The sequence below is a fragment of the Hoplias malabaricus genome, chromosome Y (assembly GCF_029633855.1).
Source record: "Hoplias malabaricus isolate fHopMal1 chromosome Y, fHopMal1.hap1, whole genome shotgun sequence".
In the NCBI taxonomy this organism is placed as follows: Eukaryota; Metazoa; Chordata; class Actinopteri; order Characiformes; family Erythrinidae; genus Hoplias; species Hoplias malabaricus.
Genome location: NC_089820.1, coordinates 15468318 through 15487393, shown reverse-complemented (window position 1 = coordinate 15487393; position 19076 = coordinate 15468318). Strand labels below are relative to the sequence as shown.

General features: G+C 38.8%; 2 protein-coding genes across 6 annotated transcripts in view; one reads left to right on the top strand and one right to left on the bottom strand.

Annotated features, from left to right (window-relative positions):
• Window positions 1-7073, bottom strand: part of LOC136678286 (dynamin-1-like) — a 30249-nt gene extending 23176 nt beyond the window's left edge. For both annotated transcript variants that reach the window (XM_066656279.1, XM_066656280.1), the window contains exons 1-4: window positions 6728-7073; window positions 3059-3132; window positions 2656-2805; window positions 508-711 (exon numbers count right to left, since the gene is read on the bottom strand). In XM_066656279.1, the coding sequence (XP_066512376.1) occupies window positions 508-711; window positions 2656-2805; window positions 3059-3132; window positions 6728-6888 (589 nt within the window). In that variant the 5' untranslated portion in view covers window positions 6889-7073. The remainder of the gene's footprint in view (window positions 1-507; window positions 712-2655; window positions 2806-3058; window positions 3133-6727) is intronic.
• An 858-nt stretch (window positions 7074-7931) lies between these two features.
• Window positions 7932-17681, top strand: LOC136678982 (cip1-interacting zinc finger protein-like). Of its 4 annotated transcripts, none has more exons than XM_066657208.1 (16): window positions 7932-8062; window positions 8742-8961; window positions 9880-10010; window positions 10381-10544; window positions 11554-11653; window positions 11894-11936; window positions 12477-12556; window positions 12978-13036; window positions 14201-14380; window positions 14568-14692; window positions 14968-15061; window positions 15217-15330; window positions 15453-15581; window positions 15654-15708; window positions 15821-15942; window positions 16363-17681. In XM_066657208.1, exons 2-16 carry the CDS (start codon window positions 8780-8782, stop codon window positions 16537-16539), a joined length of 1755 nt encoding a protein of 584 aa, XP_066513305.1. In that variant the 5' UTR covers window positions 7932-8062; window positions 8742-8779; the 3' UTR covers window positions 16540-17681. The 4 variants fall into 4 exon arrangements, with proteins under 4 accessions (XP_066513305.1, XP_066513302.1, XP_066513304.1 ...); XM_066657205.1 differs by lacking the exon at window positions 11894-11936 and adding an exon at window positions 11757-11844 and having other exon boundaries at window positions 16363-17680; XM_066657207.1 differs by lacking the exons at window positions 7932-8062; window positions 11894-11936 and adding exons at window positions 8097-8195; window positions 11757-11844.
• Window positions 17682-19076: the final 1395 nt, after the last annotated feature.

Here is a 19076-nt window from a genome sequence, read left to right as displayed (position 1 = left end):
TTTTTTTGTTTACATACAACTTCAATCAATTTTATCAATTAAAAGAATAGAGCAATATAAATTCTCAAATATTTGACAAAAAATTGTGTTCCAAAGTTCCATGCTATAAGATTATTACTATAAAGTTACCATGTTTAACAACATGTGGCAACATGTGGTTATACTCACAAGAATCTAATTGTGAGAATATTTCATTATTGACTTGTTGCAAACACATGTCCCAGAAAGCCAGAGAACTTGCGTTTTTCTGAGTTTCTGTCTATTTATGGCTCGAGGAGGACAGATTCATATCCATGCTGCATCTTTCATGAAGGATGAAAATAACTGTCTTTGATTTCACTCAACTCTACCCCAGAAAAATCCAGAGTGCTTGCATTTATTTCCTGTAGATGTCCATTAAATCTGGCTGTTTAAAGGCAAGTGGCAACCTAATGCCAGATGTCTCCAATAATGTACATCAAAACACACTGATATAAACTTGAGCTCTGGTCTAAGTTTAGCTCACACCTTGAGGGTCCACTTCCTTGGCGATCTTGAGGGCGTCAGAATTGGCGAGATCAGAGTTGGCAGGCGAGACAGCCAGCAGCAAGCAGTTATCCTTGGTAACAAACTGCATGAGCATGTCCTTGATCTGGAACTCGATATCAGTCGGTTGGTCTCCCACTGGCACTTTGGTCATTCCAGGCAAGTCCACCAGAGTTAGATTCAGGACTGGATGGGAAGGAATGACATTTATTAGCAGCTATTGATTGTATAGAGGTTGTAGATCTTGGAGTTAGTACTGTTCTGGATCTGGTTTTGGCATTGAGACAATGTCAAAAGGAATTGCATTGTATTTCAAAGGGAAAGACAGATCAATCCAGTTTCATCTTGTAGTAAAACTATCCTGAAATCCTGAACACACACTCATTAACTGACTCACTCACAGTGTGTGACTACTACAAAGAGCCCTTCCCACTCTGGACTTGAGATGTTCTCATGCCCAGAGTTCTGAAGGGTTCTCATAATAAGACTCATTGCATTAACCTGCACATGATCGTTAGCTTTAAAAAAGTATCTCCCTAACATCAGTACTCTGCAAGATTTTGTTAGCTCAGCTTCAATTAGAGCAAGGTTTTTTCTCTTATTTATGGTGTTTTTTTCCTATTGTCTTGCTTTTTATCTTCTGATTTTTGGATCTTGTTTTCTTAGATTCTTGAACTTTGTGAATGCCTTTTTGGACTTTTGCCCTTTTTCCAACCTTTTGACTTTCTAAATGAACAGTGATTTTGCTTGGCACTTTGCTCAGCAAGAATCTGTTTCTGGGTCTAAACTAGTCTGGTTATCAAAGGGCATGCTGTAACGTGTACCTTCTCCTGTTATGTAGCCTAGTAGCTACCTATTAAACAGTTTTCTTATTGAGCAGTTTAATATTTCTGCATTATTAAATTGTTCTAAAGCATCATCCACAGTGATGTAATGTGAAATTAATCATTATAGTAAAAGCAACAGAATCAAATGACTAAATCACTAATAGCTCAAGAGCTTTAAAATTTAAATATCAAATCTGTACTATATCAACTACAAATGCTCAAAATATCAATATGTTTCTGTAAAAAAGAAAAGTGGCAGTGTGCTTTTTCTTAAAGATATTTGTGGTTTCTCTGCAGCAAAACAATGGCAAACTCATGGAGCTGTTTCATGGCTCTGTTGATGTGTGCGTGGGCGTGCTCACTGCTGGGGAGATTAGCGCTAAATTAGCAAAGCTGCACCTTGTATGCTTCAGAGAGCTCCCTGTCAGACTCAGTTGTGTGCAGTGGCATAGCTAAGAGATTTATTTAAAAACAAATAAAAGGGGCCCAGACACAAAAATTACCTTCAGTGAGTCAAAATGTTCACCGTAATTTGCTTGTTTACCTGCTATTGTTACATGTTTAATGTCGGCTAATAAAAAGTACATTACTTTAGCCACAAGGACTCAAAATACACGTTTTTATCCCAAGCAGGAGTATCTCACACTTTTAAGCACTCAAGATACATGTACGTGTGGGTGGGAATAACTTCCCCTTGGCTAGTAAAACCTTCCTAAAAGCATCATCACATAAAAACTAATGAAGCCTACACAACAGCCATTTTCCCTTCCTCATGCTGTTGTGTCACAGAATGTGTTCTGGACAAAGTGGAATCAATCACACATGCTTCTTAGAATATAATTATTATTATACAGGTATCAGATCATTTCAAGAAACCGTTTTTATTATCTGGGATTTTCATCGTGCACACTTGCTGATTGCTTAATGTATAATACATTCGCAAATTAACATTTCTGTGGCCCCCAGAAAAATGAAAAATGTTGTTTATTTGATGAAATCCTCTACACACTTCTTCCATTTTAATATTAATTTTCAATTATTGCCCATTTTCTGCATTTGACATAAAATGTGTGGCAAGTTTTATTTTATTTTTTTCCACTGCAAGTTAAACTGCATATAAATAGAAAGTGTGTGTTAGATTTAGCAGAAAATTACATTTTCACACCCATAAATGATGGTTTTAAGCAAAGTGAGTGGCACACCATGGACCTCCTTCCATGCCATTGGCCTGCAACTGGTCCATGTGCATTGCTGGAAGTTAAACCACTGGTTATGAGTGCGTGTCAGTTTCATCAAGCCTTACCATGAGGGGAATATACTCTTAGGTTAATGGGGACTGGAGAGATGCCCTTGTTCTGACCAGTGATGCGGTCAGTCTCTGCTTCAATCTCCTGACGCACCTCATCAAAATCTGTGAACTTCTTCCCTTTGCAGTGGAGGAACTCAGCATACTCTACAAATCAGTCAAGATTTCATACATAAAATTTTATGGAACCAGTGGTAAAGGTTTGTAATGTGATAAACAACATAAATCAAGACAAACTGCTGTTAGAGTAGACAGGAGTGCTATAAAGAGGAAGTGCTATATATTCTCTAGCTTCTTTAAACACATTTTAAAGCCTCTTCATGCATGTTTAACTGTACGTATTATCCACAACTGACCACAGCTCTCACTAGAGATAATGGCGGTTTTATTATGTTTTTACCTGTGGGGCAGTTGATGAGTTGCAACACAAGGGGGCGACGAGTGACAATGCCAGATCCTCGGGGCAGGAAATCCCTTAAAGTGGACAGGACAGGGGTTTGATTCTAATCCTTAACATGGTAATCAGTCCAGTAGTTATTACTATTTATGGCATAGAGTTCATTAGATTCAGGAAAAGCTGTAAATATTCTAAAGGTTATGCAATAATACAAACACTTGCTGGTAATAGCATTCCATATGGTGCATTTAGGATGCTTTGCACAATTTGGGCAACAAATCTTTGTGTTGTGTTAAACATCTTCAGCATATTAAAAGATTACTCCAGCATTTTCTGCCTCCCCGTGGTGTACATTGAGAATAAAAATAAAGTGTTGAGTCAGAAGACAATAATATTAGAAACCAATGAACAGCACCTGAAGTACCTACACACTGGGATCTTTATAAAGAATGCTCTATGTATCAGAAGCATCAGATTTACAGTTGCATTGCATGTCCATATATTTACATTTTTCATTAGGATGAACATAGAAACTGTAGAATCAATAGGTTGTAAATGCTGCCAAGAAAGGACTTATTCATATTAACAGCAGTTTGATAAAGCATAAGACTATGTTACAGCTCATTTTTTTCTGTCTGGGTAGAAGAATGGCTTTCTCCAGTGATGTGTGAGTTTGTAACTGTTAATGAACATCTAGTTGGAAAGGAACCTCCAAACTGGGTCCAGTGAGTTTATGTATTTGTGTACTTGTGTGTGTGGGTGGTGTGTGGTTGATAGAGATGGCATGCAAATCACATCAAAATATGTGGTGTATTGTTGTTATACATCCTGGGCACGGCATACGCAGCACTGCAGATAAACATGCTACAGTGTGACAACTTTGTCTAATTAAACACACTCACTGAATCACTCTCTCTTCATTCTATCTCTTTCTTCCTCTCACCCCCCTCTCTCTCTTATGCAAACACACACACACACATACACACAAACACACACACACACACACACACAAACACACACACACACACATACACACACACAAACACACACACACACACACACACACACACACACACACACACACAACACAAACCCACCCACACACATTTTCACAGCAAAGCTCTTCAGCTCTTCTATCTGTAGCAGTCATTCAAATGCTTTGATGTCTTTCAGTGTTAAGTCCATAATGCAATTTCACATTTTTTAATCCACTATTATAAAGTACTTCACTTTCTTCACTTACTTGATAAATTACTACATCTTCCAATATGGCTAACTGTATCACAATCCTATTGTTTTCAGAAAAAAATCTGAATATCTAGCCATTATCTTCACAAATGATAGGCCTGCAACAGACAGAAATAATAGCTGAGCTCCCTAAATTCATTACAATGAATATACATTTTGAATGAAGAGCAGCTATCATGCAGTTATTTATGTTCAAATATAAATATATATTTATTAATCTGGTGGCATCCTCAGCCCTTTTCCCTTTTTGAAAATGAACAACAGCCCCCATTTTTCTGCCAATCAAAGGGCCTGATTGTAGCACAAGAGAATGTGGCAGCAGGAGCATAGAGCTGTGGTCACTCTGAACCTGAGAGGATACAATGGAGAGCCAGAAAAAAGAGAAGAGAGAGCAGTGACCACAACCACATTACAGCAAAGACTCTGGCGTCTGGGCTCTTTCTGGATGGCACAGAGCTGTCCAAAGCTGCACAAAGATGTCTGTGTTGTGTAGAGTGCAGGAGGAGGGACTAGAAGCTGGTAGCTGGTATGACCATATGCTTTTTGGGGGACTGTGTGTGTTTATTTGGGGGTGGGGGTGGCATGGGGTGGGGGGGGGGTCTGTGCTTGCCTTATAATGCCCACTCTGTGTGCATAAAATGAAATGTTTTGCAGTCCCTAAGTGAAACCAAAAACATATTAGTTATTAATAACAGGGCCACATCTAATTAGGAAACATCTGGAGCCAGTGCAGATGATGGCATTGTGTCTCCCAGATCTGATTCTTTCCATGACAAATAAATAGAGAACTGTCCTTGGTCCTGAAACCACAAAAGACCAGCTGTACTCTGTGGTCTTGTTTAAGTGGTCTAAAGAAAATCCATCCATCCATTATCTGTAACCGCTTATCCAATTTAGGGTCGCGGGGGGTCCAGAGCCTACCTGGAATCATCGGGTGCAAGGCGGGAATACACCCTGGAGGGGACGCCAGTCCTTCACAGGGCAACACACACACACACATTCACTCACACACTCACACCTACAAACACTTTCGAGTCGCCAATCCACCTGCAACGTGTGTTTTTGGACTGTGGGAGGAAACCGGAGCACCCGGAGGAAACCTCTAAAGAAAATATGCCTAAAAAATAAGAAATTTAATTTTAGATGAGCATCTACTAATGTAGACAGGGCTAATTATGCTCTGTTTATAAAGAAACAGGCAGGGCTTCAGTGCTCTTGAAATACTATTATACTGTGTAAAATGTACCTTAATGTCAGTAAACACGACAATCTTTTTGTTCTGTTAAAATAAACCTGTAAATTCTTGTAAACAATATGCTTTTTAAACTCAGAGAACACATGGACCCCGTTAATTAGTTCTTAACATTAATGGGTTAAGAAGATCAAGTCTATAAGATATATAGGCCCTATATTATATTGACATGGTGACACATGATTGCACTAACGCTTATATATCCAGCCCAACCCCCCACACCTCATCTTTTTCTCACTCTCTCCTCCTCCTCCTTTTCCACTTCACCCCCACTGCCTCAACCCCCTCACCCTCATCCCTTCCTCATTTGCGCAGGCTACGTGCTGCACTGACGGATCCAGCAGAATGACAATCACAGTGGTGTCAAACCACGCCTTCATACAGTCAGATGCCTAAAAGGTCAAACATGCCAAAGAAACAATGATATTGGTCAAAGCAGTGGAGCCATGATGCTCAGACCCAATGATGTCGAGCTACGCCCAGTGTGATCTCCAACCAAGCACCAACCAGGAGATCCATCCATCCTCCTGGCTCATTTCCATCTCAGATCATACTGAACCTGCTCTATAACCAGTCTTCCGGAGAATTTGAACACACCTATGACCATGTTAACTATTACTGGTGTTATACACTCTACAGCACCCTGACAGCTCACAGCCCAGTCCTGTTCAACTGTTAATGATTGGTTAGTAGATCCAGCTGTCATCAGGAGACTACTATTCATGCATTTCACGCTGGATTAAGCCCCCAATAGGCTTCTTTATTAATGCGCATGTGTCGGTAGCCAACATTTACAGTGGTTATAGCACCGCTTATATCAGTGCTAACAGGCAAGGACCTAAAATACAGAGTGAATAGCTATGAATTTAACGACGTACCTTGCATGAAAACCAACTGAAGGATATTCCCAAACAATCCACACTATATGCACAAAAGGGTTCTGTGTTGTACTGCAAAGCGTTTCTTTAATCATTTGCAACGAAAGTGAAACCCTGTTTTGACGCGATATAAACCCATTTTGAACAGATTCGTAAAATAAAAAGGCGCTCAGTTCTGTTCACTACAAATGAAAAGGCCCTTTTTAAATAAAGGTGTTTCAGGTAAATCTGTGAGCTGGTTGCCTCTTTAAAGCCTTGAATATTCACGCAACCACGCTCCTGGTATTCACTTACTTCCCAACGAAGTTCTCCAGAACCGAGCTTTTCCCTGCGCTCTGACCCCCGACCACTGCAATCTGGGGAAGGTCCAGATTTGCATTTTGTCCGATGGCAGAGAAGGCATCCTGCAGCTTGTTCACCAGAGGAATCAGATCCTCCATTCCCCGATTGCCCATCTTCACAGGGGAATTGTCTTCAGTTTAACAACGAATAGGGGGGAAAAGCCTTTACAAAGGTCCTCCTGGCAGGCCCTGCTCAGCGCTGACCACAGCAGCCTGTTTTTCACCTTTACAGAGGACCATAAGTGCAGCAGGATCCCTCTGTGCCTCTGTTCTTTGCAGCCGTGGCTCTGGGCTCTGAAAGCTCACCGTCTCCTCCGTTAGTGTGAAGCCGGTATCCAGCACTTCTTACTATTTACCTCTAGGGGCGCAGCTATTAAACATTGAACGCTGTGGAATTCTGGGCGATGTAGTTTATTTCCTGTTTTTGCGCTGCAAATGGAGACACGAGGTTAAAGAATACAAAATGTATTTTTTTTAATCCTGCAGAACTGAGTATTTCATAACATCACATTTTTGTAAATTAATATAGGAGACTCTCTGGGGGATTTAATACCATTATAGCATATCATACTATATATATATATATATATATATAAGAAAGGGATATCGAGTAAACCAGTAAACAATTAGCCGTTGATTCAACGTTGAAATAACGTAATGACTGCCGTCTAATCAACGCTCTCTTAAGGTTGAAAGTTGAAAAGACGTCCAAACAGAGACATTGAAAAGACGACTATTAGACGTATTTTGGACGTCCATTGACGTTATTAATTGGTCCCGAAATAAATTACTTGTATAAAACGCGTTTTGGACGTCCACTGACGTTTAAAATATGTCCTTGACGGACAGACTACTTTTAGAACTATTTTGAACGTCCAGGGACGTTCCTTGTTTACTGGGTATGTTTTGAAAATGCATTCATAGCATAACAATTGTGTAAAACAATTTTTATCTTAAAGCTATAATTATTAAATCCATAAATGTCATAAAGCTGTACAATGCAAGGACAAAATAAAGAGTAAAGAAACACTTCTCATTAAAATTCTACATAAACCCCTGAAGATTTATTTTATTGATTGTTTAAATTCGTTCCTCAATATGTAGACACACATAGAAATGCTAAGTTAATGGCCTCCTACAGCTTTAAATGCAGTGTGGTGCAGTGGAGTACTACATCCCGGCCACACGGAGGCGCACTTATCTATTCACCGCGGAGGTGTAGCAGCTCTGAATGAAGAGGAGGTTCACTGTAAAAACTGATGGGCAGCGGTGTGTGAAACACTGAGCTGTGAGTAAATAACATTCGTTGTCATTGACTTCAGCGTCTTTTTCTGGAGGTTAATTTCTCGAGTCAAGAGAAATTTAGTCCGTTTTATTCCTAATTATCGTAGCTTGCTCGGCATGACGGTCTCTCTCACTTGGTATTGTTTATGTATCCAGTTTGACTTTTTAAGAGCTTAACCATGCCTCTAAACTTTGTAGTATCCAATCACAGGTCGAAGTTATTTACTGGCTAAATCTACTTGGTCAAGTCAAATGAACTATTTTTAAAGCAGTGGTTCTTACTCCTGGTCCCGGTGGGCCTCTGATCTGTACATTTGGATATTCCTCTGCTGCCAACACAGCTGATACAACTAATGATCAAATTAACAACCGTTTCTGAAGCTGAAGTGAAGGTGATGGACCGAGGAGAAAACTACAACATGCAGGATAAAGGCCCACAAAGTCCCGGACTGAGAACCAGTGGATTAAGGAGATATTCCGCGGAATTTCTTTCGACAGTTCTGCATAATTTAATCATTGAACAGTTTTCAAAGCCATTCAAAGTGGTACAATATAATGATTAATTCTGGGGACACACAGGGATATCTAGAGGTGGTGGGAAACGAGCTGTTAGCTGATGTGCACCTGATATCCACAAAGATCTGTATGAAATCTTTCTTGGTGTCTTTCACTATTGTGTCCAGGCTGGTGTTTCTGAGTGTCAGGAGCGGAGGGATAAACAATGCTTCAAACAAAGCAAAGGCATCAGCAGCACTTATATATCTATCCACAAATACAGCAGTTTCCCAGGGCACCATTACTTTCTCGAGTGCCATCCACACGTTCACCAGTAGCTCCTCTTTTGTCGCTGCCTAACCAGCCCCCGCGTGTTCATTCTGATCATCATATACATCCAGGGGCAAGGTGAGACCCAATTATCCTTATCCATTTATTTTTGTTACTGTGTCTTTAAATCAGATATATGTAAGTGACCTCTTTTACAAATGGCTGCGTAATGATGCTCTTTATTTAAAAATGAGTCATTCCAGACTCATACTTTTCTTAAAATTTCAGAGTGATGAGGCAGTAGGTCTGCATAGTGTGTTGGCTCCATTGGCTGTTCTTACTAAAAAGGAATTCAGAAGGAGTGGTTTATTGTTTTCCATTTATTTTCATAAACAAAGGTTTGAGTGCATTTAGCTGATTTTCTAAGAAATAAGTTAAAAGGGCAGCAGACTAAGGGCACAGTGTCCCTGTGACTTAGCTTTGGGATCTTTGACCAATGTAGTGTAAATGGATTATTGTGTAATATACAGTTGGTTGTGTTATTTACACAAGCTGAACAAATGAAAAAGATTTGTGGGAAAATGCAGTTTTTGGGTTTAACTGCTGAATGATATGTTAACTTAATTTTAGCTAGAACATTTCCGGTAAAATCATTCATTTATTCATTCATTATCTGTAACCGCTTATCCAGTTCAGGGTCGCGGTGGGTCCAGAGCCTACCTGGAATCATTGGGCGCAAGGCGGGAATACACCCTGGAGGGGGCGGCAGTCCTTCACAGTGCAACACACACACACACTCACACACTGTTTTTGGACTGTGGGAAGAAACCGGAGCACCCGGAGGAAACCCACGTGGACACCGGGAGAACACACCAACTCCTCACAGACAGTCACTCGGAGCGGGAATCAAACCCACAACCTCCAGGTCCCTGGAGCTGTGTGATAGCGACAACTACCTGCTGCGCCACGGTGCCGCCCTTCCTTTAAAATCATTCATTCATTTAATTTTGTCAACTGTAACCTCAGTCTTTCTGACTTTTATATGTTTACTAACAGAATGGCAAACAGACCTCCTGTGGGCCACCCACCCCTTACAACTCATGGAGTCAGACCAGCTCCAGGATACCAGAGTCTTCTCGGCCCCAAGCCTATGATGCAGCAGCCAGTGGTCATGCACCAAATGCCAGGTACAAAATGGTATTTGTTTGTGTTTTATTTTGGTTTTAAATGCCGTCACTAAATAGGTTTTTTGATTTATTAAATTCTGCTTTTTAAAGCAGTATTTTCTCTACAAATGAAGCTATCTCTTAAGATCTCAACCTCTGCTTATTATTTTGGACACCTACATTTTGTGTATGTGTGTGTATATATAATTTTTTTATTTTATTTTTTTAAATTAACATGTTCTTATAAATTGATGTCAGTTTTTCTGCAATAAAATCATATGTAATTGAATAGTGTTAACAAACTTTTGAATACTTGTAATAATAATCATAATTGTAATTATTAATATTATTATCATCATTGTTGTTGTTGCTGATGGTGTTGTCTTAAAAGGAATGCCAGGTGGTCCAAGGAAGCAGATTCCACCACCATTTGTACAAACAGGAATCAGACAGTCAATTCTAGGGCCAGCACCGTTTGGTACACCATTGAGGAGCACACACATGGGTTTTGTACCTGGACATCAGTTCCACTCGTATGGACATTATATGAATAAGGTGACTGTCTTTGGCCTTCACTGACTTGGCTTTAGGCTCTAATAAACATTAATATAAATATTGTTTTTAATTATTTATATAACTAGTTACACTTTTTTTTCTCTCTTTTCTGAAGACTTGCTTCTTTAAATGTGCACTATCCGATATTTTGCCAACAGAGACTGCACCAAAAAACATATACAGTCATCCAGCGATGCCCTTTCCTTCAGCTTGCCCTCTTTCCTGCCTTAACCACACCTCCTGTCTGAACTTTGCTGTCTTAGTTGCTAAGTGCAAAAGCTGAAAAGGTCATTTACTTACTAAAGCTGAGCTCATAACATTCTCAACCAATTCATAATATCCTTAACAGCTAAGGTTATCATGCCCATTCACTCAAGACAACATGCACTCTCAGTACGCCAGATTCCACACAACAGTAAACGAAGCAGTAAATTTCCCAACAAAGGCAGGTAGAGAATAGTATTTTCCATTATACTATCACACCACATCAGCAGGGAGAGGAGTCACTGACCCCAGAGAGCGCTTCTAGGAGAACAACCATGAGTTCCGAGTCCAGTTGGAGACTGTCAGCAGAACTTGGTGTTCTTCATATCAGAAAAGTCAGTCCAGTGTTGGTCTTGTCTCACTCTGTTTTAGTGGCTGTATTTGCAGACGAGTGTGTTTTTTCTCAACCGAGGAACATGAGTTGTTGTGTTGTCCTGAATGTTTGCTAGGGGATTTTGACATCTTGCTCAGAGAAAGCTTTTGTGAGCAGTGCCAGTCTCGTTTGATAGAGCAAAACAAACGAGGAGGGTTTCCAGAGGCTTTGGCTTTAAGCCAGGCCTTAAGAACAGCTACTGGCTTCTTTGTCTGCTGGACACCTTAACTCCACTGCACCTTCACGCTGAAATGAGTCGTTTCATGCTATATAAACGGGTACAATCTCAGATAGTGCACGTTTTAAAAGAGGTGTTATAATGAAGACTTAGGATACGTGATTTAAAGACTTCTTTTAATTTTTGTCATTAAGAGGGGTTCTCTGTACAGTCCTCAGAGGAAGAGAGAAAATGGACATACACCAACAGGCAAAAATAATGGACAGATGAACAAAACCAAAACACCACAAATGGGTGAGTTTATTTTGTCTGTATTAAGGTGGCACCCCTTTTAACCGACTTTTTTAAGCTGAATTTTTTTGTAAAGATCTGTTTATCCTGTCTTGATTTAATGTAGAAAAGAAACCAGAAATGTCCATTGTAGATGGCCAGGCTTCATCTCCTAATCAGAGGGAACCTCCTGTGAAAAAGCAGAGGAATCAGAGGTCTTAAATTCTAAACTTTCTCTCTAATACTGACTCTGATTTTCCACAGACGTTTCAGGGCATTTGAACCAATCCCAAGTGGCTATGCAAAGGTACAACAAAGGGCTGTTCATTAGTTATAACCTTTACAGTTTTGGCAAACAGCAGGGCAGTGCACTTTTAAATGGAAGTGGGTTTCCATCCACCAAGTTTTGTGAATTTTGAGAATGCACTTAAAAACCTGAATGGAAAAAGCTCTAAATTTGTAAAACATCCAAATGCCCAACACTGAGGGTGTGTGTGGTGACATGGACATTTCAGCTGTCATTAGGGGGACAATTGCTTGTCTGGGCTGGCGTCTATGAACTGCGTCACACCCAAAATTAGATTGCACTTGGCGATAAAATGATTCTAATCAAAGCAAAAACCTTTCAGATTTCCACATCTCACTTGTTTTAGTGCCACCCCTGATCACGGGAGCATTTGTCAGTGTTTATTTTTCACATAATAGTGGATGGAACTGAAATAATTTTTGGGATTTCTTGTTCTGTTGAAATTTCTTTATTGCACATAACATTGTGATGGAGACCTAGATATATTTAAATAATTGTATGTTTCAGTATATCTTAACTCACACATTCTTATTTGCACAGATCTGATGGAGAGTCAGAAAGTGGAGATGCAGAACAGAAGTCTGCAGATACAGATTCATCTGTGAATATAGAACAAGAAGGTTAGCACTGTCAAGTATCAGTTAGTCCATTTTGATGTCTGTTATATCTGTGATGTTCAAATCTTGGTCTTGTTGTTCACACTTGGTGAATTGTGCACATTTAAAGAGCATAAGATAAGTCTGCTGTGGTCTTATGAATTTGTATTGCAGACTCAACTATAGGTCTAGTATTCTTAGACTGACAAATTTTACAGACTTCATCATTGCTGGTTTCCATTCCCATCGCTGTAAAGAAATTTAAGATTTTAAATTTCTGTATATTTAATGTTTCTCGTTAAAAAAAAAAATTGATATGAATGAATTTGTTGGCCCATTTGAAGCATGCTTAGAGGATGCAGTTTAATTAAGGGGTTATTTTTACACTGAAAATCTTGTCTGCCTGCTTATATATTTGTGCACGTTTGCCATGTTCTTTCTACAGAGGAAGAAAATCATTCTACAGATCCTGAAGACGATGTGGAACAGGAAAGGACAGCAGAGGTATAGCTGATAAGTAGACTTCATGTACACCATTCTGCTGACTACTATCATTTATTGTCTGTTAACCATGTGTATATATAGTACTGTGCGGCAGTCTTTGGCACCTAAAATAATTATATATATTTAAACTAATGCCTTCTTAGTAAGCGTAGTTCTTGTATAAAGTTATATATAATCACAACCAATACAAAAAAATAATAATACAAAACCAAATAAATATACGATAATTTTTTTTCTCTATATAAAGTAGTAGGTGTCAGTGAGTTTGAAGAACAATGTTTTATTCAGATTCTCCTTGATTGCATGAATTTGATAAATCAGCAGCACACATTATTTACCATTATTAACTGGTAAAACTAGGTATTGGATGATAACCTCAAACAACAAGGAGAGATTTGGAAAATATTAAACAAACACATTCACACAGAGTATCACACTCACTGGAATAATGCTATTTGTTTTTATTCTAATGTTGAATGTTATGTTTGTTTGTTTTTTAGCAAATAAGCATTTACTGCTCAGATAAATAGCTTTTAAATCTCAATCTCTGGTGCCTAAAACATTTGCATAGGACTGTACATTGAACAACCACTGGATTAGTAACATGTACCTTGTGTCTGTCACCATTTTATCAGCACCACTGACCGTAGAGGAGCACTTTGTAGTTCTACAATTACAGAATGTAGTCCACCTGTTTCTCTGCATACTTTCTTATCCCAGCTTCACCCTGCTCTCCCATGGTCAGGACCCCAAAAATGGCAGCACTTATGTGCTTGATCCACCTGTACCAGAGCAACACACACTAACACCACCACAGAAATGTCCCTGCAGCTCTTGGAATAATCCACCACTGGGGGTCTGGGGGGGTTCTGAACATTGAAGACCAGGGTGAAATGGGGATAAGAATGTGTAAGTGCATAATATTGTTTATGTTGATTATTTTCAAAAGCAAGGGAAAAACTTGAAACTTTCTTTTCAAGTCAATGTAGCAGGAGTTTAAGTAAGTTTTAACAAAGTAATTGGCTTTGTAAAATAAAAAAGAGAAATATATACATCTTCTGTACCATGATTCAATCTGTAAGTCTACAAATCCCATAGATGTAAATATTATGCATAGCATTTACTTTACCCTTACATCTATGTCAAATGCATTGTGACCAACAGGTGCAGGGTGTAGGAACATCTCTAAAAGTGACCATTCAGCGCAGCAGTGATAGCCGTGCCTTCAGCACCGGACTGGAAGAAATAGCAGCTACCGCAAGTCATGCCCTGGAAAAGGAGATGTGTGAGGCTACAAACAAATTCTGCTGCAAAATCTGCAATGTCACATGCCCTGACCAACAGGTAGGAATTGTTGATAAAGTTCTTTTCTACTTTATTCTCTATTTGCTCTGTTATGTTCAGTTTGAGATGAGGCCCTAAGCTTGATAGTGAGTTGAATGGAACAAACTTTCATTGTGTTTTATATGATGTAAATGAATGTTATATGCTGTATGGAAACTTGATGAATTGGAGGCTTTGTTTCCTGTAGGAATTTCAGACTCATATGATCAGCCTAGATCATCAGCAGAAGATGATGGAGATTCAGCATCTAAGTAACACTTGTTTGGCCACATTGCTGCCCCAAATACAGCAATCTCTACAAGGAGCACATTTGTAAGGAATGCTTTCACATTATTAAAATTTGTCAGAACCAAGCAACCAGCCTAGAACACTCTTGCCAGATTTAGATGTCATTTACTAAATAATGTACCTCGCTAATGTTAGATTTAAATTTCATTGCTGGGTTACAGCTTGCTTCCCACTTTTAATGGGTTCTTACCCTGTTTCCCCAGGTTTCTTCCCTCACCTTATTGATGTATACTGCCTATTCAAATGTTCATATCACTTTGAATATGAAGTTAACTGCGGTGTTGCATTGTTTGTTACAGGGAGACAAAGCAAGGTCTACAGCGCTGGTGCACCACCTGCCAGTGTCACTTTACTGATGACATTATTGAACACAGAAGAACTAAGATGCACAAGGTGGGACCCAAGATATTTCAGTTCATAAAATATATGTATGGTTAATGCTTTACTTTGTGAATGTACCCATAAGTTGCCTAAATCTGTAACTGCTTAACAGCCACACACAATCTTTGCCACAATCTTTGCCTCATTCTTTGCCATTCTGGTCATAGATGGCCAAGGTCTCCTCACGCCCATATTGCACAGTGTGTGAACGTCATTTCAGAACGCCGCGCAAATTTGTGGAGCACATGAAATCCCCAGAACATAAGGAACGGGTTGAGGAGGTGTGTATGTGAGCTAGAAAGATGTTTCTATACTTGTTTCCAAAACAGTTTTAATGTTATGTCTTGTGAAGCAAGTAATTCTATGAGATTGTTTATGAAATAGTTGTCTATCCTTGCTGTAGCTAAGAGTAGAAAAAGGACCTGAGATTATGGAGGAACTCATTACCGTGGATGCCATTGGCTGCTTTGAGGGAGAGGACGATTATGAGGAAGAAGGAAATGAAGATGAGGAAGATGGAGTCACTCAACCGGTTGGTGTCCTTCATATTGTTAGCATTCCTTCAGTAATGGTCCTTGTCTATCTAATGTGTAATCCTTAACAGGTTTCTGTGGAAGAGATGAATGACGATAAAGAGTATAATCCAGACACCCAGTACGGTAAGCACTGAATTTGAAAAACATAATTTATAAAGCTACAACACAGTACACCTGCATTTAACCCTAATGCTTAGTACACACACCTGACTGAATTGAAAATTATGATTTGCAGGCACAAGTTTTGTAGTACCCGTTGCAGGCTTCCTCTGTAAACTCTGCCACAAGTTCTACCACTTTGAGTCCAGTGCTCGGGAAACACACTGCAAGTCCTTAATGCACTACCAAAACTTACAGGTGACAAACTTATGTTGTTTAAAGGTCCATACCATAATTTCTACTGACATTCTACTTGATTTTAATTTATTTATTTATTTTAATAAATATAGTCAGAAAAAATAGTTTGAAAATGAATTAATTAAGCCGAACGCCCAGTGAGTCCAGGTAGGCTCCTGACCCACCGCAACCCTGAACTGGATAAGCTGTTATAGACAATGAATGTATGATTTCATGGTAAATGTCTGTCCCTTTTTTTTTAATTAGTAGGCTGAATTAATTAATATATGCGCAAGTTTAACTCTTAAGTTAACAATAGTTAAGTTTAAACCTACATGTAGTATGTACTAGTGATGTACGATATATTGGTGGCCAATAATTTATTACCCGATTATGTGGATAAATTATATGCATAATTTGCATTTTGTATATTGTTTGCAGAAATACAAAGGCATGCTGGACCTGCCTCAAAAGGATGCAGACAGCCTATTTAACACTTCAGGTGATTCTCAGAATTCAGAAAACAGCTGTGGAGAAGACACAGGGGACAAATGTAAGGAAGAAAAATCCAAAAGCCCTTCAGATAGCATTAAATGCCCAGCTCATGTCAAACAATAATAACAGTGCAGTTCCATTGCCTGTGTCCTTTAGGCACTAAACCTGACTGTGGTTAATATCATCAGTCAACCTCTAGTTATGGCTTAAAATGTATTTAATAAGTTATTATGTAGTTTTTTTTTTTTTTAACTGTATATTGTTTGTAAATAATTTTATGAAATGCTCTTTGTGCGGCTTCATTAAGACTATAATTTCTTTAAACACATAACTTTTTAATACTGGATGAATGCATATGCACTAAAAATGTGAAAAGCTATTTCTGGAGCTTGAAATTGATTACTATGTCAATGTACAGCAAAGTCACTGTAGGTAATTGAAAAGTGTTTATTTCGTTTTGGTCCATGTCACTCTAGGAATCTGAGCCAATCTAGTACGTATTTACAGAGTTCAGTTGTTCTGAATTTATTCAAGTTAAATGTTAAATAATAAGACAGTGTTAAATGATATTGGTTTTATATATTTGGGTTATGAACAAGACTTCACCTGTTAAACAAAAATTCACTTCTTGGTTTCTAAACACTTGATTGTTGATGGTGTATGATTTGGGACAATGTCCCTCTTAAAGGTGAACATGGATATAATGTTCTTCAGTCTGAGCAGTGAAGAAATAAAGCAGATTTCCCCCTGGCACTTCAGGTTTGTTTTCTGTTTTGTGGTAAAACTTATGAAGTGAATTCTTCCCTAAGGTCGTATTTGTTGTGCCTTAAAGGGGACATCTGTGATTTTGTGGAAACACTGTTCTCTGGTTTATTTTCAGAAGCTCAGCGTTTTTTAAGGTGGAACGATATGTTTGAGGGGAAAAGATAGACTTGTTTGTATGTGGCTGAAGATTAACATGTCTAAAAGTTTTTATTCACTGTTTGAATTTCCACAGAAACTAACTTGTAACTTGTTTTGAAGTACTTCTATGCCGTTAGCACTCTCCTACATTTAGAGTTCACATTGAAGTTAATATTACCCACCTATGGTGGTGGATATAGAGCAATACCTTCATCTCAGTTCATGCTTTCATACTCAGCGGTTGGCAGTCTCTTCATCCTCCAAAATGCATTTTTTTTCTGCCATGAGCAGAGTGAGAGAACTTTAGCATGTCGGACCGAGACACTTTGGTATTTTACCCACTTAAAGACACTGGGGCCTTGTAAACACATTAGACTGGTTATAAGCATGCAAACTCACTGGAGAGCTAGCAGATGATGAGAAACTATATTTTTTTTTAAAGTGAGATTTAATTATTAATATTGTGAATGTCGCCTTTTAAATTGAGCTTTAGGCCTTTAGACCCAATAAAAGGAAATGGCTAAAGTGCTATAGGCTGAAATATGTGCTAATTTTGTAGCATCATGAAATTGTTTAATTTAAAATTGCCTGGTTTTACTGCATATTTGCCATATAGGGAATTAATGGTGCATTATTGATTTTAATGTAGTAATTTGAACACTAGTCTTTGTATTTAAAAAATGGAAGAGGGAATCATTGACATGAGACATATTGAGCAAGTGAGCACAGGTGCCCATTCATCAGTTGAATGCACTAAATTTAACCCCAAAACAGGAATTGGGAGCAAAATGTGAAATAGGAGTGAAAATAGACCCTTCCTGCACAAATGTGCTTATGTGAATTTATTAGTAAAATTATTTTATCATAAGCCCCTTCATTTTTTTTCTCACTGGTAACTTCAAAGTTGTGGTGTTTCTATTATAGAATGCTTAGCATGAGAGGAATAACTGCTCAGCCATGGAGCTGACTGATTCTGTTATGAAATTGCTGTGTTCCACACTCTCAGAATGGGTGGCTACAGACAGGGTTTCTTATGGCATAGACATAAGGAATCAGTCTGTCATCTAGTGGTGTGGGGCTTTTGAGCTAGAGGTGAGCATAGGAGGAGCAACAGGAGATAAAGGTGTGGACTAATTGCACATCCATAGAGCAGTGCATACTAACTTAGTTACATCTTAGGTATTAGGGGGTTATCTTCATAATATGGTATTTGGATAAATAGAGAAGATTTTGGAGGTTAAATGGCTGATGCAATGGGGACATTAACAGTATTATTTTTTCATTCATTTTTTTTAATCCGCTTTATAACGTTCAAGGTCGTAGTGAGCCTGAGGGAATAACAGAACCTAAGTGGAATCACAGAACGCAAGGCAGGAACACCCTGCACAGGGCACAAGTTGATCACAGAGCATCACACACACTCATTTATTCCCTCCTGTGGGAAGTTTAACACAGGCAATCCACCTTTCCTACATGTGTTTTTGGGGACTGTGGGAAGAATGTGAAGCACCTGGAAGAAACCCATGGAGATACTGGGAGAACACACTGCTCAGATACATTGAGTGACCCTAGGTGGTGGTGGTGTGTTAGGCACTCTGTTGCCCACTGTGCTTCCCACAGTATATTTATTATCCAAAAATACAAAGTTATGTCAATATAATTAGAATACGCAACTGAATACATTTATTCTTTTTAGTCCTGCTGACAAAATTGCTCTAGATTTCTTCCATAAATTTTATCATTTATTTTTAGACCAA